This window comes from Abrus precatorius, unplaced genomic scaffold, assembly GCF_003935025.1.
Source record: "Abrus precatorius isolate BTA unplaced genomic scaffold, Abrus_2018 Scaffold7, whole genome shotgun sequence".
Classification (NCBI taxonomy): Eukaryota; Viridiplantae; Streptophyta; class Magnoliopsida; order Fabales; family Fabaceae; genus Abrus; species Abrus precatorius.
The window spans coordinates 17327091-17346863 of NW_020874417.1; the positions used below are offsets into that span (position 1 = coordinate 17327091).

The following is a 19773-nucleotide window of genomic DNA, read 5'->3' on the forward strand; positions in this document are numbered from 1 at the left end:
GATAACAATAATGCTAATATTTTTACTACATAAAGATGGTTATTCATCATAAAAATATGGTAATTTAATTTTCAATTTGATGGTATTTGAATGTAAAAAATGATAATGTTGTAGGGTGTACACAATTTTTTTTTCTACTTCTATAATATATGTTAGTGAACTAACTTAATTAATGGCTAACATAAGGTTATTAAATTTTTGTCACTAATATTAGGCCATAAGTAGGAAACTGCTACTAATATAATAGAAGATGTGCTGTGTCTAAACTATATGAAGATGGTAATTGACATATAAACCTGGTAATTCAATGTTTAATGTGATGGTAATTTTAACATGAAAGTGGTAATGTTGCAGGATTAACACAATTTCTTTTTCTCTTGTGTAATATGTGTTATTGAACTTACTAAAGTTTATTTCTTGAGTTGTCACCAATATTAGCAGATAAGTCTAAAATTGCTAGTAATATAATAACAGTTATACTCTGTCTGAACTGTATGAATATGGTAATTCAGCAAATAAAATTGGTAAACCAATGTTTAATGTGATGGTAATTGTAATATATATACTGGTAATTTTGTAGGTTGTACATAATTAAAAAATGACGCGAGGAAAAGGACGCATTGTTGAACAAGCGACAACCTCAGGATCAGACCAGGACTTTGATCTTAATGAAAAAGTTAATTTAGATGAAAATGACTCTAGTGATGAAAGTAGACAAATTATGCATAGTAATAGGACCCGTCAAATGTCAAAGAAGTAGACAAAGAAGAAATCTGGCGGCAAAGTATGTAATCATCAAACTTGTGGACCATTTATCATTCATATTGATGTTGTATGTTTGATAGTTTAATTGAAATGCATATACACAGGATGTATTCCTTAGTCGATGCTCACCAAATCGTTTACAAACGATTTGCAACATCTTGACAGAAGAACAACGAGACATAGTCATTGATATGGGGTTTGGAGGACTTTTCCATGTAAAATATACAAGACTTGATAGGAGGATCTGCTTAAAATTGGTAAAGTCTTTTTATTTAAATCAATAATGTATATACGCAAAGGGAGAGGAGATTTCAGTAAGCTATCACGATGTAGCCAAAGTTTTTGGGCTGCCAGAACATGGTTTGTACATATTAAATAAGTTAATTAACCTAACGACCTTTACCAAATAACTGATAAATCTAATATTTCAAACTTGAATATAGGATTGGACATTCCAGAATGTGCCATAGCCGAACAAAGAGCAATGTTGACTGAATTTAAAGGAATAACAAATGCCCAACTATTTTGGATTATTGGTAAAGGCAAAGTGGACGACCAATTTAGAAGAGCTTTTATCTTGTATGTTTTGTCATGTTTCTTGTGCCCAACTTTAAAGATGGCACCGGTCCAACACTTTTATGATCTATCATTGATATAAAAAACGTAAAAAAGTATAATTGAAGCTTATTTATTTTTAAGTGGCTTGTAAGGCAGTTGAAATCATATAAGGTAAGACAATACAAGAGTAAGACAGTAGGGATTGGAGGTTGCATATTTTTCCTTAAGATATTGTAACTTATTTGGTATAGTTTAGAAAATGTTAATTGTAAAATTGTTATAACCTATTAATTGAGTATATAAGTGTTCCCAACCCCTTGTGATCTAAAATAAAATTTCAATATTGTTGCAGGTTTTGTATTTTCATAAGCGTCCATTAAGCATCACTAGCTTTGACAAAGAATATCCTTGGGTTAAATTTTAGGATGATGACATGATAGAAAAGTAGATTCGAGAAGAGAAGAATGACATTCTGGTAAATTCTATTAATTTATCTTGAAGATTTCTATTTGTGGTTAAGTTACTGTTATTATAACGAAAATGAATTCGTACTTCATATAAAGAATTTGTTTTTAATTAATGATAATTCTATTCTTGAACAAAGTCTATTGTATCATAAAAAAGATAAAGGTGATCTTGTTGACCTACTGTGATTGAAACAGAATTTTGAAACAATGGTATAGTAAATTTTTTTTTAGTAATACAATTTTATATTTCTTTTGCTGCTGTTTAGTTTATGTTGTCATGTTATGTAATTTTGTTGTCAATTAGAATAAAGTTTTATTTATTGTGAAAATGTAGTTGTTTCAAAACTTTGTTGCAAAGACTATCAAGATGTATAAGACACAAGCAGAAGCCGCACTACCTGCTAATCGTCTTATAGTTTCTAATTCCACAGCGATGAAATCTTCACAAGATAATAAAATAAGAACTAATGATTTGGATAAATTAAGCCATAAAATGAAAAGCAAAAGTTTGAAAGAGTTTGATTTCAGAAAACATCAGTATGAAGATATACCTGAAGGTGATGGTGGACTTACTTGTGGTCGTATTGTCCAATCACATGAAGATGATTGTAGAAAAAAGGCATGCAATGCCTTATATCAGTATTGTATTAACAAGTCAATCCCACCAGAATAAAAAAAAAGAATATGAATTTATAAGTCTATGTTTTATAAATAATAGGAATACATTTTATTTATATATGACCAATTAGAGGTGAGCTATTTTAGCTTGACTAACTATTTGTCCTTTATGTGTTAGAGTGTTAGTTTCAATGTGCAGATACTATTTAAATCGGGTAGACATCATGACAATAAGACGTAGACGACAACTCTGTAACAATGTATAGTACAATGTATCATATTACTGGTAGTTCTGTTATGTTGTTTTTGACTTCCCTTTCTGCTAACTTAGTGTGTTAGTTATGCTTAGGTGGTTAGCTTGGCTAGAGCAGTTTTGAATGATACAAACATTTTTCCAAGTTCAAAGTCGCGCTATCTTTTGTCTTCATACTTCATAGTGATTGAAATTTATTTGATTTTGGTATTACATCAATATCTTTGTGTCCTTGGCGTAGTTTTTTTCATTTATCTAACTGCAGGATTGCGTAAAAGTTGATCTAGATAATTTCATGAAGGATAAGCATTTTCCATTGCGCGAATTACCCTCTTTTTTTTCCTGTTAATCAGCCTCAACTTCTGAATTGTAATTTGGTATTTTAATTGAAGTCATGTATCGCGTATTTGCTGTGTTAGAATGTCGCAATAGATTAATGCAAATATTATTGTGTTATAGATATTTGCACCAATCTTGTATTCAAAGCATTGGTAGTGCTATGTGGTAGACCGACAGAAGATGAAGTTATACGTCTTAGATTCTATGTACTCACATCACATAAGGAAGATGGCTATGTTGGATCAATTGGCGGTGTGGAAAATATTATTCCTTAAGTCATATGATGCATGTTTCATAGTTATAGTTAATGCTAAAGCTGAATAATAATATGACATTGTAGGCTAAATGATTTGAAGAAATATTCACATTGATTGATCAAAACTTTGTCTCTACAAATGCTCACCTTCAAATTGAGTATCCAAGTGTCCCAAGACAACATAATGGGTGAGTTCATCTTTCATATCACCTTATTCATATATAAGAATAATTAAAATTAAATTTACTCTTCACTTACCTTTCTTTTTTTATTACAGTTATGATTGCGGTGTGCACACCATTAAATACATGAAGATGTGGGATGGTGAAGCAGCATATGATGGTGATTCTACTATGCCAACATGGACTGAAGTGTGACATTTGTTCTGTTGTTTGTATTACACATTCGTTTATATCCATTTAACCTAAATTGGTGCTAATTAAAGTGTATATAATGCCAATAGGATAAGGTTGCAATCATTCGAGAGGAATTGTTAATAAAGTGGGTGTTGGATATCAAAAATGAAGAAAGAGAAGCTGTGTGCAAAGCAACTGATGATCATGACATGTTATTAACTCCTCCATGTATTCTTACCAGTCCAAGGTCTAAAAGGTTATCTTTAGGTGGTTGTATTGTCCAAAACATAGGTATGTGTATATGTACACTACTGCATTCTGTTGATAAGGCTAAATTGATGCATGTTAAACTTACCACATAGCGTTGATGGTTGATGTTAACAGGTTTTGAAGAAAAAGTACATGAAAATTATTGTCAACCAACTGAAGAGAAGACCAACCCTAAGTCAAACATTGGAACAAGGGTTAAGCTGAACACATATCATTGGAATATTGTTTTTCAACACTGTTGAAGATTATTGTGGGGTTTGATTGTATCCTTGTGGAGATATAAATCCGTTTGACCTAAATCCTGTACAACTTATAAAATAGGACATAAAAAATTTAGCTTAACATATACCAAAAATCCAATGAAGATAAAATTACTTTTGATTCACATTATTGCACCCTTGGCTGAGAGTTATGCTCAACAGATTGAAGAAAAGAAACAAATTTTCTTGGCTGCAAGATAGATGACTGTGACCCCAGTATGATTTCTTCAAACATCAAAACTTCAACACTTTCATTGACTATTAATCATTATAAATTTACCAGTAGTCCAATGTATACAGCTTCAATGATAATGAATAATTGAAATGGCCATCATAACTATGGCCATTGCCACCACAATAGAATAGTTGTTTCACAAATACCACCTCTAAAGAAAAGACACAGTTACAATATTTAAAACAACAAACACAGAACTTGTGTCATATCACCCAGATTGGTGATAGTTACAAATTTAACCTTAACTTCACACTAACATATAGTACATTACTATTATTACTTACAACCTTGACCGACGACTGAATGCATAAGTTACTTTCACACTACTCTACAACAGTTCCACCAAATGATTCCTACATATTGCAACAATGAAATCTGACATTAGTATTACTCTCTCTATAAGAATTGCAATTTAATACACATGTAACAATATAAATCAAAATAAAAGCACCTCAATCAGCAAGTTTGCACTTGACTTCATGTATTTTTTTGTTATACTTTCTTACAACCTTCTTGCATTTGGATATCTTCTTTTTGGTTGTTGGCCGACCTTTACGTGCTACACATGTGGGACTATGAATTGTATTCATTTGAATTGGACACTCTTCACCCAAGTTGTTAGCAATGTCTTCATCATTGGAATGTTTATTCAAAGAAGAACATATGGTTGGCAAGTTTGAAGTGAAATTATGAAGTGTTGTGTGAAGGAGTTTGCTTGCTTCCTCAGAATTTGCAACCATTTCAGCCACATTATAGAAATGCTTACACAACTTATCATACCTCTCCTTCATTGGTTTCAATTCAGTTTTATCATAGCTCGCCTTGATGTATGAATGTCTTCGTTTAATATGCTTGCTTCATCTACTGAAAATATACTTAGAAGATATTTGTTTAACTCTTTCAATTCCAAGCACCGAAAGAGAATGTCTGCACATTATACCTCTGAATTCAAATAGCAAGCACTGACAACTAATGTCCTTACTTTCTCTATTAAAAATAACCTCAAACTTGGCTTCTTTCATCTGATTACTAAATATAAAATCCTCGCACACATTATATGAAATGATAGTTCCAACCTCAAATTTTTTTGCTGTAGCACAGTTCATTTTACCTCTAAATTCTGCTTGAACTTCAGCAAACTTGGCCTTTGTATACTCAGCTTGAAATTGTCTTTCAATAAGGGAGTTTGACCCATACTGAATTGTCGTGTTCATTGTGCGAAAGTCAGCTTCCACTTCCTTCTCCACTTTGCTCTTTAATGTATTGTCATATTGCTTCACAAACTGTTGTAGGCTTGTCTTCGAGTTTAAATATCCATGAAAAAAGGCGTGTACGCTCTCACTTCTTTGTGTGGTTGATAGTCCAGCCCAAAAATCTTGTTTTAAATATATTGGCACCCATCTATGCCGGTCTTTGAATAATCCACACAACCATTGATTTTGTTTAACATCAAACTTCTTCAAGAAAGAATACCATTTCTCTTCAAAATCATCCTTCATTACACTATCATAAACAACATCTTTCATTGTTGATTTGATTTGTTTATATTGACCATATCCCTTCAGTATTTCTGGAATTTTTTTCATTATATGCCATAAACACCATCTGTGCTGAGTATTAGGCAAAGCTATTGCAATAGCATTTTGTATTGCCTTGCATTGCTCAGTCACAATCCCATTGGGTGCCTTCCCACACATGCATCTAAGCCAACAATTGAAAAGTCACACAAATGTTTCTGTATCTTTTGCTGATATTAAGCTACAGCCAAGTAAAACTGACTGACAATGGTGATTTACACCAACAAAAGCAGCAAAGGGCATGTCATACTTGTTGGTTAGGTAGGTTGTATCAAAACTAACGATATCTCCAAAAGATTCATATGCAACTCAACTTCTAGCATCTGCCCAAATATATTTCTTATGCAAAAGTCTTCATCAACATCAATATCATACCAGAACTGACTATTTTCTTCCTTCATCCTACAAAAATAATCTACCAATGCTTTTGAATCTCCTTCCTTGGCAATCAAACGTCTTTCCTTGTTAATGTAGTTTCTCACATCCTTTTCTACAAATTTCAAATTATCATGTCCACCAACATCATGAACAAGGGTTTGAAAAGTCTTGTTTATCCTCACTCCTGCCTCACTGTGTAAATCAAGAGTTCTTCTTACATGCATGCTAATATTCTTATTTTTTTTAAACATTCTAGCCTTCAAAGGACTCAATCCATGAGAATGTTGTAGAACAACTGTTTTTATAGACCATTTTCTATATCCCCCTTCTTTGTTGTGATCTTTACTTCACATTTGACAGCTATCCTGGGAAGTGTCTTCAAAGTTGTTGGTACCTTTGAAGAGTTCTTTCCTTTTCGTATGCATGCAAGTATCAAATAATTCAACTCTCCATCAGGGCCTTTTTTTTAATTTCTAATCTTCCATCCAAAACCCACTTTAGTTGAATAGTTCTTGTAAAATACTTTAACAGCTTCAACATCATCAAACTTCATTCCAACACTTGGCTCAACTATGTCAGAGCTATCACAGCTATCATCCTCACTAGCAACTTCAAACACGGGTTCAACAACATTTTCGTTGCATGCTTCTGTGCTTCCTCCTCAATAAATAGAAATAAAAAAATTAAACTTTATAAAACAGAGGATGTTCTATAAAACTGAGGGTCATGGGCGTGAGCTTTGTCAAAGACTCATTTACTAAAAACTATTCAGCTAAAATGCAAGACCCTGGGTTTCCAATTTATATTGCACCACCTTTGATAGGACTTATGTATCACTCAAATGAGAAGTGAGACAACAAACTCACACACAGTAACGCAGAGTGTAAGACGAAAGTAACGTGAATAACAAATAACATAACAAAGATGTAGTTTTAGCAGAGGAAGAACATTGTGGGATTGAAGAACTTCATATTTCTGGAGAGGAGAAAGACAAAAAAGAAGAAGAAGAAAAACAAAAAGAAAATGAAGAAGAAGAAGAAGAAACCATAGAGAAAGCGTGAGAGGAGAAGTGGGAGAGACAAAGTGACACAGTATCACGCTCAAATGAGAGACAACACCCAAATATCCAAGAGTAGGCCACAGGAGAGGAGGAGGAAGAAGAAGAAGAAGAGAGGAGGAATCAGAGGCGAGAGACTTACACGATGTTCTTCTGATTTTTTTTAAATTTTGTTAATGAGTTCAGACAGCATACTCACGTGTGTAGAATAAGTAATATGTAACCTTATATTTGGGAAGTGTTAATATACGGTGTTGGGTATAGACATCAAAGCTGGGTGTTTAAATAACATTATTGTTATGCGAATTTAGCTTTGAAGTATTTCTCTTTGTGATTATCTTCTAGTCTAATGTCTTTCTTGTCTGAACGCACTGTAAATGTAAAAATTTTAAGAATTTAAAATATAGAGATTAAAGTTAAAATTAAAAAATATAAAATAAATTTAAATGATCTTATAAAATTATCTTAAAAATACTTTGAAAATTAAAAGATAAAATTGTTTATTCTTCCACCTTGTTTACAATACATTAAAATCAAAATATAGCCAGCATTACGGTCCGGAAAGAACGATCAAACAGGCCAAGAGGACTTATCAATTGGGCCTTGAAGTCCATTTACTCTTGAAAGGTGTCGTCACCAAAATTAACCCTTGCCGCCGAGAAACGTAACCAACAACCAAGAAGCGGAGCTTCAACAAGTTTGGTGACTCAACAACCCGAAAGCGCTTCAGCACCCTACAACAGAACTGTTACTAGTCTTGTCCGTCACCGCTTTGTTTCACCATTTGTTAAAGTTAATCATAATCATAACAATAAATAATAATAATCCATATTGCCGGAGACAACTGTGATCATTGCGCAATAGCGGAGCGTGGGTGGGTGGGAATATATGAATCCATTTCTTCTTCTTCTTTTTATCATTATTTTTTTGGGTGGCGGAAATTGAATAACGATCGCATCCATTCCATAAATAGCAATGGGTAAAAGGCAAACATTTCGGAGTAAAGCAGCCCACTTTGTTTCTGATCTCACCACTGTTCTTCTCAACCCTATTTCTGATTACAACAACAACAAACCCTCTCTCCCTCCTTCCGTAAGTTCTCTTATTATTATTATTATAATTTAATTCAATTCAATTCAATTTTATTAATCCTATGGGAATGGGACCTAGATTATAGGCTTAACTAATTGCAACATTATACTAGTTTTCTATAATTTATGAGATTGTTATTCAGGAAGAAGGCGAAGAAGAAGTGGGTGAGTCAAAGGGTGGTTTTGATGTAATTAATGGGCCTGATACGTCGTCGTTCACTGCGTTTCTCTATTCTTTGTTGACTTCCTCGGAGTGTGGGGATAACGTTGCTGAACTAGATGGGAAGAACGATGATGAGTCAGCAGGTGTTGTGAAGAGAACTTTGTTTTGTAGGGGTAGGCAATCATTGGGTAGAGCCATTCATCTAGCTACCAGAATGGGTGGATTTCGCAACAAGGATACTAGTTCCGAAAATGAAGAGCGGGGCGTTGAGATGAAGCGAATTAAGAAAGACCCTGTGCCTGCGCCTGAGGCTCATCATTTGCCTCAGATTTCTGAACCTTCAATGCTGATTTCGGATGATGTGAGGAATGCCGTGTATGCTTCGCTTCCGACTATTATTCATGGCCGCAAATGGCTATTGCTATACAGGTATATTTAAGGATGAAGATTTGTTGGCATTTGCCGGACACCAGATTTTGCTATTATCTGTTAAAGTTGCAAAATTTTGAATGTTGAGTAATGTTCTTACGTGTCCTCTTTGAATTTTTTGCAGCACTTGGAAGCATGGTATATCACTTTCAACTCTTTATAGGAGAAGCATGATTTGGCCCGGACTCAGTTTGCTGGTACTGTTTCGATGTCCTTGGGAAGATATCTATTTTGTGCCTGTATTTATGGTTTATCCATGTATGTTCTACAATTGAGATTTTATTTTTTAAAAAATACCATAAAGAAGTTAACAGTCAAATAAATATTTTTCCCTCCCTCTGAGTAGACTAATTGATGTCTGCTTGGACTTTTTTTTATTGGAAAATTAACTAGCTGGTTGAATTGGAGAGAGGTTCTGCATCATAGTTAATTTTGATTTACTTTATTTGTATGGATGAATGGCTGAGTTGAGTTTATTTTTAATCCCAACTGTTCTACACTTCTACTATTCCTGTTATGTTGATGCTCATAGTGTAGTTTGTATATCAAGTACAAAGTTTTGACTTTGTAATTAATAGTACTATAGTAGCATTTACTAGTTTAAGATGACTGCCATACCATGTCTGTAAACTTACTGGTTAAACACAAGTTTATGCAATCCAATTATACAGCCACATCTTGGAACTATGATATTTTACTATGGGTTGGCTTACTCTTATCTGGATTAGCAAAGATATGTGCATTATTGTGTCCTTTAATCAGCAAGACTAATTTCTGGTCTCTTCATTCTTGGATTGGTTCTCAATTTCAGCTATTTTGTTCCAGGTTGTTGGTGACCGTAAAGGAGCAGTGTTTGGTGGCATGGTTGAAGCTCCCCTTAGGCCATCCAACAAGAGAAAATATCAGGTCACATCTTATCTTTTCTGCCATCTAAAACTGTTGGGCATTAGCTGGTTCATTATTCGACAATGTTCATATATATGTGTGGTTGTATTTGTCTAGTTGACATTTAAATTTTCACAGGGAACAAACAATACATTTGTTTTCACAAACACCTCTGGTTGTCCTGTTATATATCGCCCAACAGGTATCTATTTTTTATCGTGTTTGAACAAACTGTTCTTTATCGTTCTTTTGCTGTTATCACTACACTGTATTTTGAGTGACATCAAAATCAGGGATTAATTGTTCTATTTATCGATAATTTGGATGGATAGATAAATGACTAAATTATTTTATTTTATATTTATATTTATCTCAAAAGCTATGTGGAATGAGAGAATCGAAGTTGATTTATTGGGATGAATAATGATAACAGTTTACTGACATATGGGTTCCCCGGGGGTTTTGTTGTACAGCTTTTAAAAATTATGCTACGAAGCATGTTGTATTTCAAAACAAATCTGTTTATTACCTCAGAATTTGGCTATATTTCATAACCCCCCACCCTTTTCCATTTTTTTTTTTAAATTAGGAAGGCTACATTTGTTGATAATCATAAGATTGTTTGACATCTTGCTTAAGGAAATGTATTGAGGAAGGCTTATTTTACTTTTCTTTACAGACAGTCACGCCAATATTTGCATGCTCCATGCGCTTATTTTTTTTGTCTGCAAGGTTTAATTTTAACTCGGTCTGAATGTCTTGTAAAAAATGATGAATTTTCTGGCATGTTTGACAATTTCCATAAAAACTTGGAAGTCTGATTTTCAATCTTCAAGCTGGTGATCAATCCAAAAAAGAAAAAGCAATTGATATACTCCTATTGTAATGACCCAGAAAAGTTTGATGCAATATTTTCTTTTGAGATTCAGCATCACTATGAAGCTTAAGTTTTGAGATGTGAAAAAGTTAAAATTACACACGTGTGAGCCTACCCGACCCCATGTAACATCTTAGCACTTGATCCACGTGATTGGCAGAAAATAAATATCTGGCTTGGTTTGGATTACCGTATACTTCTTTTCTCTTTACTAGCTATGCTGAATTGACCACATTATTGCAGGAGTAAACCGCTACTTCACACTTTGCACCACTGACTTTCTAGCAATTGGTGGGGGAGATCATTTTGCGCTTTATTTGGAGGGTGATCTGTAAGAACATCGTCTTTTCATTATGCCATCTTTTTTCCCCTCTTTCCTCAAACAAATCACTAGCCTGCCTTCTATAATATCATTGGCCTGAACTTATTTTCTTTATGATCTCCAAAATTTGACATATCTACCCAAGATCGACTGGGTCAAGCTCGGTTTCAGAAACTTATGGGAATCCTTGCCTTGCACATTCTCAAGAGTTCAAAGTGAAGGAAGTAGAGGTCAGATAAAGCTCCCCAACTTACATTAGTACCAGCTGATTAGTTGCCCATAAAAAATAGTAATTATAGATCCACTTACTTAAAAAAGAAAGAAAGAAAACTAATTAACAAATTTTCTTTCATCCATGCAGTTGTGGGGCTTTGTATATCCTTCAAAGTATGAGGAAATAGTGGCAATGAGCAGAACAGAGGCACCTGGGATTTGTCGCTGGTAAATATCTCCTAAAATGTGTCAAATGCCTTGCAGTTTGCATTTTACTGAATGGTCAAGCCGAGTCATAAAATGACAATTTCTGATAGAAAAGGATGCAAAGTCTATCGATAGACAGTATAACGAAGTAATCTTATGATTCCACTCATGTTACGATTGTGTAACATGCTTGTAAATATTTGCAAGGCTGTATATACAGTGTTCACCCCCATTATAAAATGGTCAATTTTGTGTTGTAAAAATTGGGGCAAATTTACGTGTTTGCATACTTAATTGAAGCAGATGAAGGAAAACAAAGGATAACCATGTGGCCCAAGTATTGTTTTAAGTTAGATATCATGGAGGCCTAGAACGGAAATTCCTTAGACGAAAGATGATGTCTTTTACATCCTGCGTAAAAGGTGTTCAGAAAGGATCTTTGATAGGCTGGACTATATCTATATCTACTGCTTCTGCTTCCTTATGTAGCTCCTGCTTATTACATAGTTTTCGTGGTGTATCAGCTGTCTGCACAACACACCAAGAACTCCTAGAATTGTTGCATCGTTATCGTTCTGCTCAGATGGTTGAACATAATTTAGATGTAGGTTAGCCAGGTATAAGTTTGACTACTCAGTTCTTTCTGCGGAAATAAAGAGGTAGCTTCTCCATGTACTCAAGGAAAAAAGGAAAAGGAAAAGAAAAAAGCTAGTTTCTCCTCAGTTTTCTGAAGAGCATGACAAAAATGAACAAATATCACCTCATTCAGCTTCATTCTTTTTCATACCACCGATCCAAACATGGTTAGTTAGCTTGCATCAGCATTGCGTATGTGAACTGGCCATTTATTGAAATGAAAAATGTATTTTATATATATATATAACTAAAGGGGGCCCAAGTCCAAGGTACACCCTATCAATGAGACTTTTTAAAATAAGCTATGGCTAGCCTTTAGGTCTCAACTGATAATGGCGCTGTGTTCTTTAAAGGCAAGCTACACAGCTGTACACAATATCACTGATGTTCCTTCTTGCCTGTACAATATGCGCCAGTCACCCCCACCCCCCACAAAAGAAAGGAAAATATTTGAGAAGTCATTCAAGACATACATGATGCAATTGCACGATTATGCCAGAAAGATAGGGACAGGGAATAGGCATAACTATTAGGCATGCCGTATTAGTGGATACACCCTTTTCGTTTGGATTCATCATCAAATGCACTCTCAAGATCTACTGATATCCTTCCATGATCAGCTTTGTCTGCCCAATTGGACATAAAGTTCGTGCCGCTGAAGAAAAAAGGCAAGAAGATTAAGGACTCAATTGTTTGATTAAATAAGGGAAAAAATTGTCATAATCATCATTAATAATAATAATAATAAATTGTATATATTAAAAAAATGAAATATAACGTGAAATATCTATATATTATTATTATTGAAAAATAAACTTTACTAAAGAAGACTAAAATAAAGAAATAAAACGTTCAATATTGATAAAAAAAATTATGAAAATAAACATTTAAATCAAAACACAACATTAAACCATGTGTCAAAAATCAAAATTTAAAATTTAATTAAATTAATAATATTTTTAAAAATATACAAAAAGAAAGTGAGATACTTACTGTCAAAAAAGTTGTGGGATTTAATAAGGAAAAAATAGATCATAAAAGTTTTCCCAGTCAAGTGCTCAAATTTAATGTATAAGATTAATAATATTTATTAAGTTTGGTTATGAAAAAAAGCAAGGCTATTATGTACAAATAAAAAGCAATGATAATAATGATAACAATAATAAATAAATGATAGAAAAGTCTTGCAACATTATAATATATTCATCTATATGAAAAAATTATGAATACTGAACTAGTTATGCATTTATTGAAAAAAATTAGTTCATTATATATAATAATAAAAAATATTATTGTTGAAATTAATATATTAACTATATTGTTGTTGAAATTGTAAGGTTGAAAGATAAACTCGAAGAAAAAAAATTCAAAAATATCATATTATTTTATAATGATGTATTTTACATTTAACATTTATAACCATCAATATAATCACACTACATTTTAAAGTTTTATCTATTTTAGAATGGATCACTATCTACATAAGTAATGAAAATAAAAACAATTAATTTTATTTATATTAAGATTGTAATGTTAAAAATGTAGTAGATATAAGGGATATTACTTTTTATGATAGGTAAATACTGTAATTAATATTTAAAACCATTTAAAAATGTCGAGAATAACAATGTGTAATTTGCGTTCACAGTTATTATAATAGATAAATAAGTGCAATAGATATTTTAGATAAATGAAAACTTAAAAATTGAGGATGATTAATCATTATAATTTATAGAAACAATAAATATTTTATCACTTTAAAAAAACTTATATATAAATGACATGAAACACTAACTTTACTCCTATTTGCTATGTATTTATGCAGACCGCACTTACGCATACTTTATATAATGAGAAGTAAATAGATGAACAATATATAGAGTTAGACTTCTTGTCATTTCTCACATTCAACAGAAAATAATTTAATAATCATAAAGTGAAAGTACATTTTAAATAATAATAAAAATTCAGTAATATCATTAAAATGAAATAAATTTATAAAGCTTCATTTTTTCCCCATATGCTGAATTGGATCCTCTCCTGAAACAGTAATGGTCACGCAACGATGTCGTTTAGTGGCAGGCATGGCAAGTAACGTATCAGTCGTCGTTTACGGCCGTTATGTGGAGTTATATATGTGTTCATCGTGGAACCGGAGAATCGAAATCGGAAGAATCAGAATTGTGAAGCCCTGAATGGCGCCACCGACAGCGAAGTCGAGAGGGGCCACTCAGGGGATGAATGCAAGGATTTACTTCTATTCCATTCTCCTCGCTCTTCAATATGGTGCTCAACCTTTGATCTCCAAACGCTTCATCAGGTTTTTCTTTTTCCTTTTTCAACCATTTTCCTTCACTATTTCATTTCTATACTTGGTTTTCTTCTCTTCTTTTGCTGTCTTCTTCTTGATTCGCCATATAATTGCAGTTATAGTTATTGTAGCCAGTTGCTCAACCATTTATCGCCTTTTTTAAAAATAAATAGAATAAAATAAAATTGAAATCCTGGACACGAATTTAGTAGTCTTTTTTTTCTAAGCATAGGAAATAATCACTATTTTATTTATAGTTAGGGGAATTAATTATCTTCCCTTCGATCTATGCTGTGGTTGTTGGTGAGATTGGTCAGTCTTTGGAGAATTAGAATTACAAGATTGACGTAATTGAACTAGCTAAGATAAATATTGAACTATATCAAAGTCTGCTCTTGCAAGGGTGGCAGTGTGGAGGATATGCAATATCAGTGAAAGAAAACAAAATGGGAAAACAAAGGAAAAGAAAAGGTGTCTAAACATTAGAAGAAATTCAGTTGAACAAGTATAAAGTACAACAGAAGAATAAATCGTTTTATAAATCTGCATGTGAATTTATGCCTTCCTTTTATATTTATGCTTAGACATATGGTGGTGGAAGGACTACTTAATTTGGTGCATGGCTTTTGACGCCATGGATATGCTTTTGATACCAGTATAGTAATCATCATGAAGTGTGTCTATGCTTCCCCTTTTAACTCAGATTAAAAATAATGTCCATGGGAGTTGTGAACTGATTTTGGAATCATTTAAGTCTTTCATTTCCTTGTGCATTAAACCATTAATTAACATGTTAATTGTGAATGACCGTGGGAAGCATTCAAGCATCTTAACATATTTTCCCCTCTCCCCGCAGGCGTGAAGTCATCGTGACTTCATCAGTTTTGGCATGTGAGATTGCGAAGGTAGCTCTTGAACTGTACTACATAGTTGTGGCATGCCTTGTTATAAAACCTGTGCCATACCTTGCTTTTCTTATTCTTTCTAGGGAATATTCATATATCTCTGTAATCTGCCTTTTAGGTTATATGTGCAGTGTTTTTCATGGCGAAAGAAGGTAGTCTAAAGAGAGTGTATAAAGAGTGGACTTTGGTTGGTGCATTGACTGCATCCGGCCTTCCTGCAGCTATATATGCTTTGCAAAATAGTTTGTTGCAAATTTCTTACAAGAATCTTGATTCGCTCACATTCTCAATGCTGAATCAGACAAAAATATTTTTCACCGCATTCTTTACATATTTCATATTGAGGTATGTTCCTACAATTGCAATTGTTAATATTTTTGCTATTTCTGACAAAACCCATTTGTTCCCATATGCGAGAGTGGATAGGCTAAACTGTTATCTATGTTTGTGAAGCAAATGGTTTCCCTCAATAGCTGTTGTGTGTCAGTATAAAAAACTAAAAAAAAAAGTAATTTGTTTTGTGGAGCAGGAGTCATCCCAGTTTCTTTTGTTTTTTTGCTGGCAAATGTATAATTTTGGTGTTGTTTAGGTATGTTTTCATTGTGCCTAGTGATATTCCTGCAGTCCATGAGCTGGTTGAGGTGATACATGTGTAGTTTGGTGTTTTCCAGAACTTTAACAGTTTGGTGATATTCTCTTCTTGTCTTTTCTGTGTTTGGATGGTTCAAGATCTTCTAATTTGCTGGGTTTCTTTTCCTTTTTTTGGTGATAGCTTCTGTTAAAATGGTTGTGTTTATTTTTGTTTTGTTTGCTGCTTGTAACAAGCTAAATCTTAGTGTTATAAGGTTATTAGCTTGAGGGTTTGGTTTTAGAAATTAAGATTATAAGGTTATTAGCTTTCTTGTTGGTGTGGGCTTGGCCTTACTCTAATAGTACCAGTAAATGATGTAATTATTATTATAAATAGAACTATTGGGTTAGGGGTTTGTAAAAGATTACATCCGTCAATCATACTTTCATAAACTGTTAGCCATTGGAATCTCTTTTACATCTTCTCTAACCCTAATCTATAAGGCTAACACTGTAACACTACAAGGCATCTTATAATGGTTCTTGCAGGCAAAAACAATCGATTCAGCAGATTGGGGCCTTGTTCTTGTTAATAGTTGCTGCAGTTCTGTTAAGTGTTGGTGAAGGCTCTAGCAAAGGTTCTACAAGTGGTAATGCTGATCAAATTTTATTCTATGGAATTATTCCTGTATTAGTTGCTTCAGTGCTCTCTGGACTGGCCTCTTCCTTGTGTCAATGGGCCTCTCAGGTAACCAGTACTTTTGAGTTTTCTGTTCAAAATTATATTTCCTAGATTGATGTATATTAATATTTATCCCATGGATTCCTTCTTTATCACAGGTTAAGAAACACTCATCATACTTGATGACTATAGAAATGTCTATTGTTGGAAGTCTATGTTTGCTTACTAGTACTTTGAAATCTCCAGATGGGGAAGCTATGAGACAACATGGATTTTTTTATGGTTGGACTCCTCTAACTTTGGTAATGTTCTTACCACTATATATCTTTTGCAATATAAGTATTAGAGCTTTTAGATTGTTGTCATGCTTATGTGTATAGAAAAGGCAATACAACCCCCAAAACAGATTAGATATAGAAAACTGAAAGGTTCAAATTTGGGTATTCAGCTGTTTGTGCCAAGCACATGCTTTTATACATGTAAATTTGGACTAGTGCTTTTTCAGATCCAGATCAGTAACAGCTGTTGGAATATCTCCTAATATCAGTACTATGTCTCTTAGAATTATTTAGAATATGTACTAATATCTAGATTGTGTCCTAGAATACTTTAGGGTATCTTGTAGATTATCTCTTACTCTTAGGACTAGTTTTTCCATTTTCTTAGTTTCCATATTTCCTAATATCTCATGTTTTGCTTCATTATTTAGTAAGGATTGTGATTAGTATAAATAAAAGTTAGTGCCTTAGGTTTATGAACAACAATATCATGTTGCAATACATCACAAATGAATGTTATTTGTTATCTCTTTTCTTTCTGTTCTCTCCTTCTATATACCTAAAATCCAACATGGTATTATTGCGGTACCATCCTCCATAACCTTTACCATCACAACTCCATGGTTCCCATACATTCTAGTTGATGACAAATCTGTAATTATCTGTTCTGGCCATTTTTATCCATATGCAACAGTGATTGTGCCTTTAATAGACGTTGTTGTACATCAACCTAAAAAAGTTACGTATTGTTTATTCATGTCAGATCCCTGTAATTTTCAATGCCCTTGGCGGAATCCTTGTTGGTTTAGTTACAAGCCAAGCTGGTGGTGTTCGGAAGGTTAGTTCAACTTTGTGAATTATTACTAAATGACTTTTGAGATGCGCTATCCTCAGATGACAGATAAAACAGTAATCAGATGGTAGTCAGTCCTTACTGTTAGTTTGCAACGTTCCTAAATCATGTATCAGTTGGTTAATTAGTGGAAATAGATTGTATGCATTTGATGCTTTTAACATATGTTTTAGCTTTACAATGGCTCTTGGGGGATTTAATCTAAATTCTAATATACATTATTAATGTTGATCAAGAGAATGGGTAGGGCAGCGGAGGCAGTAACTACCCAAATTTTTTATACTTAGTAATTGCTTAGTTTGATACTGGACAAACATTAAAATTACTGGGGAACCTAGGAGTTGCTGGATCACGGCAATTCAATGACTTTCAAAATCATTCTATAGGGAGTATTGGGGTATAGAAACTTTTCATAATTTCTGTTGAATACAAATGTACTTACGGTGGCATTCGTTCTGTGGTTGCAGGGGTTTGTCATTGTTTCTGCTTTACTCATTACAGCATTGTTACAGTTTATTTTTGACGGAAAGCCGCCTTCATTGTATTGCCTTGTGGCTCTTCCGCTAGTGGTCAGTAGCATTTCAATATACCAGAAATACCCCTACCAGGTTAAGAAGAAGGAATCATAAAATCTGGCCGCTATCATAAGGGGAAGTTATTTCATTAGTTCCCCCGCTGAAACTACTTTGGTGTTAATCTAGAATATTTTAGCATAGTGTAAATGATAGAACATTGAAGGCAAGCATTCTTTTCAACGTCTTATCAATCTCAATAGAATTAGGGTGTTATACAGAGCTTTTTTTTTTTCTTTACTATTCTGGAATTTGAGTGAGGCATTTATTTGTCTCCTTTTCAGTGCGTGGATAGCAGGATTTCAGTTTGAAATTTATATTGTAGTGGACAATGCGTGGATCACCTTTGGTGATGATGAAACTAACGCAGAAAACGTTTATTGTATTTTAATGACTTAATCCTTCATCTCTGATGAACTGAAACATTACGAATGTCGACCCTTTCGCTTTGAATAACAAACACTAAAAATTTCTATTAGTCCCGGAAACACGGGAATTTAAACTTATCTCGTACCTTGTAACGTGTATTGTATCTTGTGTATTATGTATTTTTAACCATCAATTGGTGTAATTCTGTTTCCCGGAAGCTAAAACGACGATGCTAGTGACTTGTTATGGGAATGTCTGTAGACTTCAGTGTGCATCTTAAATATTCTAGTCGTAATTTACGGTTACAATTTTAAATTTTTTTAATATTAATATTAATGTATGAATTCATATACCGAAATATGAATTACAAACTTTTGTAAGATAAACTTTGGCATACACATCTATGACTTGTGTTTATAATTTTCTGAAAATGCAAATAATATGCTTATTGGAAGGTGTTTGATAATCGTTTCAAATTTTTAAATCAGCACAATAAAATAAAATAATAATCTAACAAACTATTAATCGAAAAAATAAAAAATTTATATTTTTATTTAGTTTGGTTAAATTTTTTATTTTCATATTTAAAACTGAAACAAATCACAAAGCATACTAATATTAGTTTCTTTTGGTAAAGATACTAACTTATATAAATTTGATAAAATAATCATGTCATTAAGATAAAAAGGTCGCATGAAAAAGTAAAAATATTTGCAACACATGTTATTAGGATAAAAATGAATGAATAAAAAATAAAAAATAGATACAGAAATACATAAAATAAAATAAGTTAATAAAACTAATATATAAAAAAAATGAAAAAAATTGATGAGAAACAAGTGGGATTAGCTTTACTTTTGGGCAAAGCTAACAAATCATAAACAAAAAAAAGAGTCAGACAAAATAAGGAGGCAGACTTGCTAGGCAGAGGAAGAGGGTTTTGGGCGTTGGCAGGGTTTAAGGAAGCGGAGAGAGAGAGAGAGAGAGAGAGAGAGAGAGAGAGAGAGATTGATTAAATTTG

The 19773-nt window shown here is 33.1% G+C and overlaps 3 protein-coding genes across 4 annotated transcripts; 2 read left to right on the forward strand and 1 right to left on the reverse strand.

The window, feature by feature from the left end:
* Positions 1–5234: 5234 nt before the first annotated feature.
* LOC113871572 (protein FAR-RED IMPAIRED RESPONSE 1-like) lies at positions 5235–6556 on the reverse strand. Its single transcript, XM_027508662.1, has 2 exons — positions 6237–6556; positions 5235–6078 (listed from the first exon to the last, which is right to left on the reverse strand). The coding sequence occupies exons 1-2, from the start codon at positions 6554–6556 to the stop codon at positions 5235–5237; spliced, it is 1164 nt and encodes a 387-aa protein (XP_027364463.1).
* Positions 6557–8312: 1756 nt separating this feature from the next.
* On the forward strand, positions 8313–12276 carry LOC113872945 (TLD domain-containing protein 2-like). Its single transcript, XM_027510848.1, has 9 exons — positions 8313–8481; positions 8624–9072; positions 9197–9269; positions 9898–9978; positions 10096–10159; positions 11078–11165; positions 11302–11386; positions 11518–12193; positions 12236–12276. Exons 1-8 carry the CDS (start codon positions 8365–8367, stop codon positions 11599–11601), a joined length of 1041 nt encoding a protein of 346 aa, XP_027366649.1. The 5' UTR covers positions 8313–8364; the 3' UTR covers positions 11602–12193; positions 12236–12276.
* A 2078-nt stretch (positions 12277–14354) lies between these two features.
* Positions 14355–18875, forward strand: LOC113872573 (CMP-sialic acid transporter 5). Of its 2 annotated transcripts, XM_027510222.1 has the most exons (7): positions 14355–14532; positions 15380–15428; positions 15547–15773; positions 16548–16746; positions 16839–16982; positions 17722–17796; positions 18279–18875. In XM_027510222.1, exons 1-7 carry the CDS (start codon positions 14408–14410, stop codon positions 18438–18440), a joined length of 981 nt encoding a protein of 326 aa, XP_027366023.1. In that variant the 5' UTR covers positions 14355–14407; the 3' UTR covers positions 18441–18875. The 2 variants fall into 2 exon arrangements, with proteins under 2 accessions (XP_027366023.1, XP_027366024.1); XM_027510223.1 differs by lacking the exon at positions 17722–17796 and having other exon boundaries at positions 18279–18801.
* Positions 18876–19773: the final 898 nt, after the last annotated feature.

Coding starts and splice junctions, on each gene's coding strand:
- LOC113872945 (XM_027510848.1), top strand. CDS start 8,365: ATGGGTAAAAGGCAAACATTTCGGAGTAAAGCAGCCCACTTTGTTTCT. Junction 9,270..9,897: donor GGCCCGGACTCAGTTTGCTG/GTACTGTTTCGA, acceptor ATTTTGTTCCAG/GTTGTTGGTGACCGTAAAGG. Junction 11,166..11,301: donor CTTTATTTGGAGGGTGATCT/GTAAGAACATCG, acceptor TATCTACCCAAG/ATCGACTGGGTCAAGCTCGG.
- LOC113871572 (XM_027508662.1), bottom strand. CDS start 6,556: ATGCATGTAAGAAGAACTCTTGATTTACACAGTGAGGCAGGAGTGAGG. Junction 6,079..6,236: donor ATGAATCTTTTGGAGATATC/GTTAGTTTTGAT, acceptor TTGTTGGCTTAG/ATGCATGTGTGGGAAGGCAC.
- LOC113872573 (XM_027510222.1), top strand. CDS start 14,408: ATGGCGCCACCGACAGCGAAGTCGAGAGGGGCCACTCAGGGGATGAAT. Junction 15,429..15,546: donor TGGCATGTGAGATTGCGAAG/GTAGCTCTTGAA, acceptor TCTGCCTTTTAG/GTTATATGTGCAGTGTTTTT. Junction 17,797..18,278: donor AAGCTGGTGGTGTTCGGAAG/GTTAGTTCAACT, acceptor CTGTGGTTGCAG/GGGTTTGTCATTGTTTCTGC.